Source organism: Pinus tabuliformis, chromosome 2_1 (genome assembly GCF_031772625.1).
Source record: "Pinus tabuliformis cultivar Carrire ecotype Pingquan chromosome 2_1, CPIR1, whole genome shotgun sequence".
NCBI lineage: Eukaryota > Viridiplantae > Streptophyta > Pinopsida > Pinales > Pinaceae > Pinus > Pinus tabuliformis.
This window is the reverse complement of record NC_142299.1, coordinates 673,077,749-673,091,374: the sequence shown is the minus strand read 5'-3', so window position 1 is coordinate 673,091,374 and position 13,626 is coordinate 673,077,749. Positions and strand designations below refer to the sequence as shown.

Below are 13,626 nucleotides of genomic sequence, written 5' to 3'. Positions count from 1 at the left end.
GTAGGACATCTCGTTCAAGATGCACCACTTTGGACATGATCATCAGAGCCATGACCCTTTATGGCTTCAAGGTGTGGGGACTTAGCCTTCTTTGGGTTAATTGGGCTAGGATAGAGAGATTCTAAACCATTATATTACAATGCTTCATCTGCTACAAACATGCAATTCCTCAGTCTATCATCTAGGTGGAGTTTATGGTATTGCTTCAATAGACCCCCCACCTCTTGGTGTAATTGTTGTGGGTTATTCATAATTGCTTTAGTTAGTGGACATTTCTATTAATCAACTTGCCCTTTTTAGGTAATCGTTAGACACTCTAGGTGAGCTCCTACTATCTAAATAAGACTTAACCTAGGAGATTATAGAGGATATCTACAAGCTACATCCAAATCACTTGGACTTCCCTCCTTAAGGGTGTTATCTTGAATATGTCATTTTATTATTTTGAGTGCTTTATGTAGCTAAGTGACTCTTATTGTTAGGCCTATCTATACTAATAGACATTGGATGCACAACCTTAGGATTCCCCTTGGTTCATTCAGAGTGTGCTCCCAATAGCTTTGATTTGAGATAGCTCACCACATCACACACCTCAAAAGGAATTTTCATCTTTGTCACTTACAAGAGATCAAGTTGGAGGAGCACATTGTCTTCATCTGTTCCATCTATTAGAAGATACCATTGTTACATATTTATTTGATCTTTTCTTGACTGATAACACTTGTTATTTGGTTTCGCGCTCTGAGATGATGGACAGCGGCCCCCTCTGGTTTTGCCCTTAACCGCCTGTGCTTGCCGCGCCTGGCAGCTCCGCTGCTGGGCCGCAGCCCTGACCTGGTCTCGTGGCCGGAGCCTCCTGCTCTCCCGAGCTCGGGTTTCTCTCCTCGGGCCTCCTGCCCTCCCTGCAGCTGCTCTGTGGCAGTTGCGCCCTCTGCCCTCGTTTCTTAAGGCTCCTGCCTTCTCCTCTTTCGACCTCCTTGCTCCCCGCTGCCCTCTTCTCCTCTAATCGGAATCATGACTCAGTCTCAGGAGCATTCTGAAATGGAGAAAGCATTTGCCTCGCTCGTTCCAGAGACCAATAAGGAACGAATCCGTCCCACAGCTTCAAAGTTTATTAAGAAACTGGATGAAATACCGGAGATCCCTCTGCCCTCAGCGCTACCTAGAAGAGCTGCTGTAGCTCTAGCAGACCGTGGATTAGTTGGACAATTCACAGGATTATGGCCTTCCCCTCGCACGGTACAAAAATGGGTGGAAAGGAACTGGAATGCGATGGTCCAAGGGAAAATCGCTATAAGATTTTGTGGAAGGGGATTCTACACCTTCCTCTTTGAATCAGTGGAAGATCGCAACCTCATATTCAGAAACGGACCTTACTTCATGGACACCAGAGGACTTTATCTCAACCGATGGACTCCTGATTTTGATCCAGAAATGGATGTCCCTAATGCGGTCCCGGTATGGGTTCGACTGCCACATCTCCCACTCCACTGCTGGGGAGATGAATCTGTTCGTGCTATCGGAAATGCTGTGGGGAAATATGTGGAAAGATCGGAACCAAAGGAGAATATGTATGCTTGTGCGAGGATATGCGTAGAAGTGGACTTAGGTAAAGGCTTACCAGAAGCAGTCAAACTCAAAGTCGACCATTGGACGCACATTCAGCAAGTGGATTACGAGCAGCTTCCCTTCAAATGTAAGGTATGCCATGAATATGGTCATTTTTCTAACAGATGCACCAAATTTGGATCAGAGGATAATAGTAGCAAAGAAGCTCCCGAGGAAGCATGGGAAATAGTCCGGAAAAAAAAAAAATCAAACCCTCTGCAAGATACAGCTGAGCCCTCATTGAAAAATCCCCCCTCCTCCATGCATCCGTCCAGCTCAGGGCCTCCACCCCCCTCCTCTCAGCAAGTAACTTCCCCCTCTCCACCTTCCCCTCCACGGCCATCTGATCCTCCCATTCCCCCGTCTTCAAACCCCTTTGCATCCCTCTCAGAGGAAGATCCCTCTCAAGAACCTGAGCATCAATCTACTTCACCCCCCCATATCTCTCAGCCTTCACCGGATAATACCTCAACTAGAATCACAAGAAGCCTTTCAAAGGATCTAGTTGTTTCCAATGAGATTCAGAAAAAACATGGACCAGGAAGGAAATCGACAAAACAGCATAGAGAGGAAAGTGCACAAAAGGATATTGCAATGGGATCACAGACGCCAATCGAAACCTTCATACTAGGAATCTCGGATAAGGAAAACAACCTCAAAGGTAAAGAGAGGCGAGCACCTCTGCACAATACAGGTAAATAATGATGAAAGTGCTGTCCTGGAACAGCAGGGGACTAGGGCACCCCTCCAAAAAAGCTGCCCTCATGGAGTTAATCCGCAGTGAAAAGCCAGATATCCTACTTGTTCAAGAAACGAAACTAAGTCAGATCGAAATCAGCAAACTCATCGACCAGCAAAAGCAGTATGAAGGCTGTACCAGCGAAGCTAGGGGAGCTTCAGGGGGTATTTTAACAATGTGGAATGTAAACAAATGGAGCTGTAATATGACCAAAACACAACAGCATTGGGTAAGCACTAAGCTGGAAGACAAGGACAATGGCAAAGAGGTAAAAATCTACAACATCTATTCTCCCAATCATTTTAGGGAAAAAGAGATCTGCTGGACCACCTTAGAAGAAGAATTAGATGGAGATAATGATAAAAATCTCATCCTAGCAGGGGACCTAAATCTGATCTTACACTCAAATGAAAAAAGAGGGGGGAACTTTACTGCTGACCAATGTCGAAACAGGCTGGAACGCATCATGCATGATAAAGATCTAGTGGATCTAAAGCCCAAGAACCGCAAGTATACATGGAGTAATAGGCGATTGGGAGCAGGTAATATAATGGAGCGACTTGACCGTTTTCTAGTCAATATTACCTTCCTTTCCTCTTTCTCTATCGGACAATCTGAAATCCTCAACTCCTCCGCTTCAGATCATTTCCCCATCACTCTTACTCTACAAAGTCAAAGCCATCTTGGCGCCATTCCTTTCAGATATTCCTCTCTTTGGAATCAAATCCCAACAGCCCGAGACATAATTAAGCAAGCTTGGTTGCAACATGTGGAAGGCTCCCCTATTTTCATCTGGGAATCGAAAATCAAGCAAACAAGACAGGCGTTAAAGGCATGGGCAAAAATCAACTACAAGGAACCCGAGGCAGCAAAAAAAGAAATCAAACAGCAGCTTGAAAAAATACAGCAAAATATTGAAGTGGAAGGACTCACCCAGCAAGCCAGGCAAAATGAAATCAGATTGTATGCAGCATTAACTCAAACTGTTAGAGAAGAAGAGAGCAAATGGAGATTAAAATCTCGGCAAACTTGGTTACGTGAAGGTGATAAAAACACCTCTTATTTTCACAAACAAGCCACGATAAGGAAAACAAGTAACACAGTGAACACAATCCGAGATGGAGAAGGGAATATACATGAATCTCAAGGCGCTATCAAGGAAGCAGCAACAGCCCACTTTAAAATTCTTTTAACCAAGGACCACAATGAGGTGGACTATGCAAACTTTCTCCAGCACATGAGCAGAGAAGTCACTCCAGAAATGAATAACAACCTCACAAAAGAAGTCGATGAGGAGGAAATCAAAAAGGCGATATGGAGCCTCCATCCGGACAAAGCCCCAGGTCCAGACGGATTTCCAATTAGTTTCTATAGAGAATTTTGGTCTTTGATTAAAAAGGACATCCTCAAAATGATACGCTGGGTTTTAAGAAAAGGCAAAATAGGAGGCTATACAAATTCAACCTATTTAGCCCTCATTCCTAAAGAGAACCGGCCAACCTCCTTTTCCAGATTCCGTCCAATATCCCTATGCAACTCTGCCTATAAAATAATAACTAAAATCCTATCCTCAAGACTTAAGCCTCTCCTTCCTTCATTGATCTCTGAAAACCAGGGTGGGTTCTTATCCAACAGACATATTTCTGACTCTATCCTTCTGGTTCAAGAAGCTATTCACTCAAGCCTCAGTCGAAATGAAAAAGGTTTTATTCTTAAACTTGATCTAGCAAACGCTTTCGATAGAGTCAATCATTCCTTTCTTTATGCTGTCCTAAGCAAGCTAGGATTCAATGACACTTTCATTTGCATGATCAAAGCATGCATCTCCAACCCCTGGATCTCACCTCTTGTGAATGGACGACCCTGCACAGCCTTTCAATCCTCCCGAGGCCTAAGGCAAGGCTGCCCCCTTTCCCCCTACCTTTTTATTCTAATGGCTGAATCTCTAAGCAAAGCGTTGGACTACAATAGAAGGGCAGGACTAATAACAGGGATCAAATTCGAGCAGGGCACAAAAAACATCAATCACTCTCAATTTGCTGATGACACCCTTCTAATGGGAGGTGCTTCGACTATCATTGCTAGGCGCTTCAAAAGGATCCTGGACCAGTTTATGGAATGCTCAGGAGGAAAAATAAGCCAAGACAAAAGCTGCATATATGGATGGAATACTTCGGCTCATAACATTCAAAGTATCGAAAATATCTTAGAGGTCTCTTACAAGGTCGAATGGAACCACTTCACCTACCTAGGTATGCCAGTGAGCAAAGGCCCTCTGAAGATAGAAACTTGGAACACAATTCTTGACAAAATCAAAAGGAAAATCCAGCAATGGGGAACCATGTGGTTGAACCCAGCAGGCCGTCTTGTTCTTCTCAAATCAGGTTTGATCTCTCTCCCTATCTATCGTTTTACTTTGCTACAAGCACCAATGAATTTTCACCACAAATTGGAAAAGGCCCTTCGCTTTTTTCTCTGGCAAGGAGGGAAATCAGAGAAAAAAAAATTCAATTTGGTCGGTTGGAAAAGTGTCATACAGCCCCAAGAAAAAGGAGGTCTCGGAATAAGGTCTCCTTATCTTTTGAATCTAGCTCTCGGGGCTAAAATAGTTTGGAGATTAATCACGGGGAACCCTGCATGGTGGAAATCAGTTTTAGAAGCCAAGTATCTCAGCGCTTCTAGGCACAAGCTCCTAGAGGTAAACATACCCAACAGAGACAGCTCCAACATCTGGAAGTTATGCAAGAAAATTATCCCTATCATGACCCAGCATGTTTCCAAAGTCCCAGGAGAGGGAAGCAGCATAAGCATATCTAAAGATAGAATCCTTGGCCAAAATCCAATAGAATCCAAAGAAGATGTTCTTCCAGCTCTAAACTGGTTACATAGCAAAGGAATTTGGAACCTAGCCCAAATCTCCAAGTGGGGAGATTCCTTCCAAGAATGGATTGGCTGGGAACTGCCGAACTACCCAAGGGATCTGCAACCAAATTTCATCGCTCTCAAAGATCAGTTACACAGCAAAGCCCCGATTCAGAAGGGAGCCAGAGACAGCTTTCGATGGGACCCATCAGGCACGGAGTACACGACCAAAGCAGGATATCACCACCTCTGCGCCAATACCTTTCCACAGGACATATGGAACCATTGGAAGCTAGTTTGGAAAGCAGAGGCCCCCCCTAAAGTCAAATTCTTTTGCTGGCTCCTACTGAAGGGGAAAATTTTAACAGCTGAAAACCTCAAAAAAAGAGGCATCATAGGCCCCTCCAGATGTCCAATATGTCTACAAGCAGAAGAGACAATACAGCATCTGTTTATCAACTGTCAAGTGATTGCTAACTGCTGGAAAGATCTAGCTACTGTAGGAAGAACAGAGTGGAATCCCAATCCAAGTATAGTAGAGGCAATAAAAAATTGGAAGAAGCTTTGCCCATGGAAGAGCAAGAAAATCAAATTATCTCAAAGAATCTGGAATACTTTACCCTTAACAATGCTATGGAGCATCTGGATAGCAAGAAACAAGAAAGTGTTCCAAGACAAAAACCACAATACAAGAAAAATATGCCACAAAGCTATAAGCTTAGCTGTAGAGACTGTGACCATTCGATCTCACAGCAAAATCAACCTCAGCAGCCTCAGTGTTGAAGAAAGGGACTTGATCAACTATGGCAATGTAATCAGTAGCTATGAATCAGAAAAGGATAAGTTAAAAACAAAAGAGACAGCCACAGCATGGAAACTGAGACCCAAGGAGGAGGAATTCGCCCTCTGGTTGAGTAACTGCAACAAATATTGTCTATTTTTTGATGGAGCTTCAAAATCTAACCCGGGTCAAGCAGGCGCCGGAGGTGTTATATGCAACGCAAATGGCACAACAATCTTGTATTTTGAATGGGGACTGGGAGACTTGACCAACAATCGGGCTGAAGGGCTCGCTCTATATCAAGGACTAACCCAGGTCATCAATCTGGGCATCAAGAAAGTTAATGTCCTCGGCGACTCAGCAATTATCATTCGACTTATGGAGCAAAAACAAAATACTCCTAACACTCTACTGCAACAAATCAATACAAGAAATCAAAATCTACATAAACTGATAGAGGAAGCCAACTATTTTCACATTCTAAGGGGTCTAAATAAAAAGGCGGACTATCATGCCAATCAAGCATGTCACCAACCAAAAGGGCAGCTACGTTGCAATGATCATGTCTCCACTCAATCGCTTCCATGAGTTACGATTATCCATTTGAAACGTGTGGTCTCATACCCTACAGAATCTACCGCAGCAGTCAATCCAAAGGATCTCAGGTCAGAGAGGATAAGTATGACAGCACAGGCATGTGCAAACAGCAAGGGAGCTCAACTCAAATCGAAGGAGTCAAGATTTACAGCGCAGAAAATCGTCCTTGCTACAGAGATGGCGATCCCAACCAAGATATGTGTAGCAGAAATCAAAATCGCGTTGGGAAGAGCAGTCCTATCTCCCGTCAGTATAGACAGAGGAATATCTTAAGTATCGGGATGAGGAGAAGCCTCTCCCGCCAGTATATCCGGAGAAACTCTATAAGTACCCCTCCATCACATTCGATCCAACTCACTCTTGGAAAATCCCATTGTGAAATCGAGAGCAAAGTAGGTTGCGGAGGTCATCCAAGCAATAGGAATACTAGTAAGATCAGTAAGCGTTTCAGAAGCTCTGCTCTCACCCTGTTACACAGTGGGAGCAACGTTGAGAGTCATCAGATCATAAAGGGTATAAGTGACAGTTTCAGACATCCTCTGTGCGGTCTTGGAAGGGATCCCACTGAAGTAGAGAGTTTCAGCAGAAGCCATATCAGCAATCAAAGGAGTTGGCACAGCCAACAGACAAAGCCAGAGAACGCAGCAAACATTCAGTCAAAAGAAAATATGGAGCGCCCAGAGGACTGCTTCCACTGCCGAGATTTGAACAAGGAGTTCAATGAGCTTCGAGCCCAGCAAGGAGCGCTGGAAGATTTGGTTCGCAGTATGGAGAATCAACTTGAAGATAAAATCCGCATTCTGGAAAACAGGCTGGAGGAACAAGTCAAGATCCTCCATAACAAATATAGAGCAGAAATGGAGCTCTTTCTGCATAGGGTCCACTCCCTCCACGAGCAATACAGTGCGCTGCACAACAGATGTATTCATGCAGAAGAAAAATGCATACATGCTGAAGAGAAGATTGATGCACTCAAGAAAATGCTGGAAAAGAAAGAGGCAACCTCCTCCTCAAGTGCCAAACCCATTGAAGTCGATATGGATCCAGAAGGATCAACAGCCAGAAAAATGAGTCACATTGAGATCGACTGATCATGCTTTGTAAGTGCAAATTTTGGGGACAGCAGTATGTTAATATCTACAGCAGCTTAAGTAGCACTAGCAGTAATCTAGTTAAGATAAGGACCAAGGAAAAATTCCTTTTTGTAACTCCTTGGATCATCATTGCTCCAGAAGCAACCTATGTAAGGCTTTAGCCTCATCTTTTTCAGTTAATGAATAGCAACCGAACTTTGTATAAAAAAAATAAAATAAAAAAAACACTTGTTATTTGGTTGTTTTCTCATGACTCACATCTTATTCATCAGTTTTCAAGTTTTTTTTGTTGCCTAGAGTCTATAGCCCAAGGACTAGGCACTAGGTCTTGCTTAGCTTTCCATTTTAAATCTTAAAATACAAAAACAATATCATTGTGCAAATCTATTTTTTTAGCATTTAAAGGACAATTTTGTAGGCTTCTCAGGGATTCCTCCCTTGTGTTGGAGGAGAGCTGGCCTTAAGTGAGAAGGATGATCACCAAGGTGACAATGGGTGATATCCTCAAGTAACTTTGGGGTTTGTAGTTGATAATTGAACTTATTTTTTGAAGCACATATTTTAGAGGTAACAATGAAGTGATTTTCTCCTTGGATTGATGGAATGACTTTAAGCACTTATTCCATTTCTTAACAAACCATCCTTTGGCTGATGTTATGGATCTTTTTATTTTGAGAAAGAAGCTGCCACGAGATATTTGAAATCTTCTATGGCTACCTCAAAGGTTGGATCAGAGGAGGAGAGGGAGCCACCCCTCCTCAGGGAAGTCATGGTTGTCCCTAAGAAAAGAGAACTTGAGAGAGAAAACCTAGTTGTGCATGATGTCATCTCTATTAATTGTAGGATTTGAACAATCAAATCTAGCTTTAACAAGATATGCTAGATCATTTTTGAACATGCTCAATACTCCCAGCTGTAGGTGGGAATTATCTCCTTGAAAAGTTGTGGACCTACTTTTCCAAGGGAAAACAATGGCACACAACTATGACTCCAAGGATTTATATTCACTAGCATTTCCCTTTTTGAAAATGCTTGTTTTTCACCCTTTTTTTCCCTTAATTTTCATTTTTTTACATCTGCTTAGAACTGTGGGTGGGCCCCATGGCATGAAACTGAAAAAAAGGTTCAAAAACAAAAAAAATAAGCAACAATATTTTTATGTGAAAGAAAATTGTCTTCAAAACTATGTTCTACCTTCTTTCCTATCATATCATATAAAATTGATTTGTGGTCTTTGATTGAACAAAAAACTATATTTTCCCCCATTTTTTTCTGGGAACTGCCATGAACCTTTCCATTGAAGCCACTAAACTCTAATGATAATATTCATCTGACATTCTTAAGTCATATGACATATAGATGCAACTATGGCTAATATGTGTGTATACATACACACAATTTCCTTGTTTCTTGGGAATTTGAAAATATCTTTTAATTTGTACCTTCTGGGAATCTAGATTGTGCATCTATTTCCTCATTGTAGGCAGTAGGATTGAATTAACTGATAAGTGGTATAGTTTTTTATATATGCTAAATATCTTGTCAACTTCTTAAAAACTCAAATCTAAATCGATTTCAAATTGATGAGTCTACAACCCTAGAATTCCAATACCATGATATTGGCCCAATCCTTAGCATGTAACCACTACTTACACATGTTCAAGTGAGCTAGTTCTAACAATAAATATAGCAATTTGATTCCAAAATGTGAAGGTGTCACTTGGGACAATCTTTAGCAATATTTGCTCTATTTCTCTAAGCCACCTCAGGATCCTTGTAGATAATTGGTCACATATATTAAAAATAAAGGAACCTGTACTCATCATAATATGCCATGCTTATGCATATGAAAAAGTACGCAAATGCAAGTTCAGTTTCTCTTATCTATTGACAACTCTCTTCTTGATTTGATTAGTGGGCTATAATATCTAATTATCTATTGAACTCTTTTGAGCCTGTTATCCATGTCCTTATAAACATCTCCATACAAGACACATTTGTTTCAATGAATAAAAGCATATCCAATACTTTCTCCCATAATGAAAAATGGAAAATACCCTTAGCAATAATTGTGTTTGATGGCTTTTCTAAAACACAAACCATCTATCCCGAAAAGTCTGGTGTTTGTTGTGACATCAGTCTACCATAGTTAGAAGGTAGTTCCTATCTGACTTTCTCAATATGCTAGATAACAAGTTCTTATTGAAATGCTTTGCAAATTTCTAAAGAAGAATACAAATGAAGAAGATCTGTAGGTTTGACTATAATGATCAATAATTTATTTCTTTGAGTTGTATGAAAAGGAGTTTTATGTACTTGTTTCTTTTTGAAGTTTGTAGCTAACTACCCAATGAGATTGTGAACTTCAACCATTGTTATAGGATGTTGAATTTTGATGAAACATTTGTATTTTTTATATTCTCATATTTTTCACATCAGTTGTTAATACAGGGGTTCTATATATTTTTCTATCATATATGAGAGTTGAATTTAATAGATATTTTATTATTAAATGATCTCAAGTTCTCAGGCTTTAGTTAGCTTTGTACTTGTAGGGGAACTACCCTCGAGATTGTTTTCCTTGGTTGCAGAAGAGGTATTGTTGTTTGAATATATTAGTGCATTCTTTCAGATTGCAACGATGTTTTTTTTTTTTTTTCCCAAATGTTTGCCTATGGCAAGGAAAAGTTTTCATATTTCTATTAAAAATAAGAACAATTATGTTCTTTTCTTTAGTGAGCATACAAACTGTAGTTTTTTTAGGTTGCAAATAATATACTTAAAATATGTGTATTGCTATTAGGATTCAGGAGATTTATAGAAGAATGATGCACAAGATATGGTGGAACGCATTACAACACTTGTAAAGTAAAACATTTCTAATGATGGTACCTATGATATTTCTCCATTAACAATAGGAGATGTGCTTGCAATGATAGATAGAAGTAAATATAAAGGAGGGCACCATGGTTGGCATTGGTTTTACACCCCATTGAAGGGATAAAGGGGCAAGAGAATGTGACAGGAACCTACAATGTGCTTTATCCAGATTGTAAGTCCTTACCTTTTATTTTGTAATAGTGGTTGCAACTTTTATCTTGGTCACCAAACCAAATTTTGTCTTCTTGTTTGCCTGCTCTCTATTCCCCTTGTTAGTTGTTATTATTCAAGTTGCACTAATTTCCTTTGAATCAATGTCTAGTATATGTTGCCTACTTGCATCAACTAATCAACCTACATAGATCCATCATAACTGTGGATTGTTAAGGACTAGGTAGGACCAAAAAGGATTCAAAATCAAAATCTCTTTGTGCTTCAAATATCTAGATTTAAGATGGATATATGCTAGAATCTATCTCTCTATCTATCAATTTTTAAAAGCAGTCCAAGTCAACTCAAACTTGGTTAACTTGGATGAGTTAACTGTTGACCATATCAACTTGGCCATATATTTAGTTTGGAGGCCCAGTTGGTGCCGAACCAGTCAAAGCATGCTCAACTAGCCTGGCAACAAGTTTACCCTAGTCAACCAAGTAAGAAAACCTACCCCACCCGTCCATTTGCATCAAACCTCCCTTAATGAGCATGTGGAGTTTTGGAGCAACGTTGAAGAGTAGTGATTTGTCCTAGCCAGGTATACCCTAAATTTCATACTTTCAACCCATTACCAATTTGAACTTTAAAGTTTTCAGTATGAAATTTGCATAATTAGAAGTTAAGATAGGGTTTTCAATGTTGCATATTTGAATTTGCAGATTGGAATTTTACCATGCCCCCAAGAGTCAAAGACCCTGCATGGATCCATGTTGATCTTGTCGATGAGTAGTTTATTGCAATAAATGCATTGGGGGGGGTGGGGGAGACTAGTTGCAAGAATTCTTGGCTAGTATAAGAGGCTAAGTTTCCCTAGGCATAGCCCCATTAGAGGAGACTGGAAAAATTAGATTGGAACTACAAAATCAACTTGTGAAATTTAATGAAGACAAGGCTAGGAAAAAAGAGATGGATGTAGTATGTTTTTCATATTTTAGAGTCTAGAGGGAATTTAGAGCCCCATTCATCAATAATTATGTATTTTGTTGTTGACATGTATTGTGCTCAGTGCCATTTTGAAATTTTTTGAGATATTCAAACTCTATATGGTATGTGCATGAGCAAACTTTATATATTTTTTCTCTAATGGCTTGGAATCTTTAAAAATGATTTTTAATCAGTACCTAAGTATTTTAAGTATTTTTTAGTAAACCAAGTCATTGAAATCAGATCAGCTTGAGTCAATCTGAGTCTGAGTGGGAGTCCAAGTTGACCCATGACTGATTCCAAGTTTGAGTCTGAGTTGGAGTCCAAGTTGACACTTGACCGATTATGAGTTTGAAAACATTGATCTATACACACACATAAATATATTTTTGGTATTTTATTTAAATTTTCTTTTTTACTTTATGAATTTTAATTTTATTTTTTGTTTTAATTTACAGGTGTTACCCATGGATGTTATAATCTCATACCCACTGGGTTGTAGAATGCACCTAGCTTCTCTCAGTGTTATAATTCATTTCTAGTGAAGCTTCTACAATTGGTGTACATTTCTTATTCCAGTTTTCAGTGTACTACAATATGTCAGCCATTGCACATTTCCAACACTTTTTCATGTTACAGTCTTTTGCAATTTTGATTAAGAAGACCAACCTATTTTGTAGATTTCTTAGAGGAGACCAATATGTTGTAGCCTTGGGCTTATTGGATGAAGGAAAAGTTATTTTGGGTGTGTTGGCCTACCCAAATTTTCCCTAGACATCTGTTAGCATCAATGCTCACCCTTCAAATGATCCAATTGGTTTTCTTTTTTATCTACAAGAAAAGGAGCTGACACTGTAGGAATTTATAGGATAAGTTCCTCAGATAGAACACCAAAGGACACCACTCACAAACAGATCACAGATCAGTACACCAATATTCTTGACATGGTTAAAGCCATTAAAGAGGGAAACAGTCCATGGCCTGAGCCAACATGACCACTTCAGGAAATTTACTAATGTAAAAGAAAGAAATTTTACATAAGCTTCTCTCATGAACAGTCACCTTACAAATGACCCTCCATGCTCTTTAAATAGATATCATGGACCAATCAGGTGTTAAGCCACAGATCAAGTGTCGGTAATACCGAGGAGAGAATGAACCGTTGGATCACTTCATGTCTAGAACATATCATGACTATCGGATTGTAAGTTACAAAAAGTACATACTAAAGAAACACACTTTACCTAATTCTACACTAGACCAAGTTATACTTAACTATTTCCTATGTGTCGGAATATCCTAACATCCCCCCTTAAGAACAACTTGGGATAGGATTTAAGGATGTACAAATATGACACAATAGGAGAAGGAAGGAGGCATTAGAGCCTGTCCCCCCTTAATGGCAACTTCCTGAACTCCAGCCATAAATCGAAGTTTAGTAAACTTCACCTTTGTGAGAGCCTTTGTAAAATTTTCTGCAACTTGATCATCGGTTGAACAATATTGCACTTCAAGAACATGGTCATGAATGAGATTTCTAATGAAGTGCATGTGTATTTCAATGTGTTTTCTGTGTTGATGTTGGACTGGATCTTTGCATAGTTGAATGACACTTTGATTATCATACCAAAGTGTAGTTGGATGCTATTGATGGAAGCCAAACTATGATAGGATCTGACAAAAATACAAGGCTTCCTTACTAGCTTCTATGGTGCCACAATACTCTGCTTCTACTGAAGAAAGAGAAATGGCACTTTGTTTCTTGCAAGCCCATGTAATAGGTCTAAAACCAAGAGTGAAGACATAACCTGCAGTAGACTTCCAATCATTAGGGCCACTAGCCCAATCAGAATCAGTGAAACCAACCAATAGAGGAGATGCTTCTTCACTGTAATGAATCCCAAATTGAACTGTACCTCAAACAT

The 13,626-nt window shown here is 40.0% G+C and overlaps 1 protein-coding gene across 1 annotated transcript; it reads left to right on the top strand.

Annotated features, from left to right (window-relative positions):
• Positions 1-2,372: 2,372 nt before the first annotated feature.
• Positions 2,373-6,860, top strand: LOC149202390 (uncharacterized). Its single transcript, XM_089401575.1, has 2 exons — positions 2,373-3,690; positions 6,622-6,860. The coding sequence occupies exons 1-2, from the start codon at positions 2,373-2,375 to the stop codon at positions 6,858-6,860; spliced, it is 1,557 nt and encodes a 518-aa protein (XP_089257701.1).
• The last annotated feature ends 6,766 nt before the right edge of the window (positions 6,861-13,626 follow it).

Excerpts from the sequence above, each read along its gene's own strand:
- LOC149202390 (XM_089401575.1), top strand. The coding sequence starts at position 2,373 with ATGGAGTTAATCCGCAGTGAAAAGCCAGATATCCTACTTGTTCAAGAA. Across the intron at positions 3,691-6,621 it reads CCATCCGGACAAAGCCCCAG|AATCTACCGCAGCAGTCAAT; the intron begins GTCCAGACGGAT and ends CATACCCTACAG.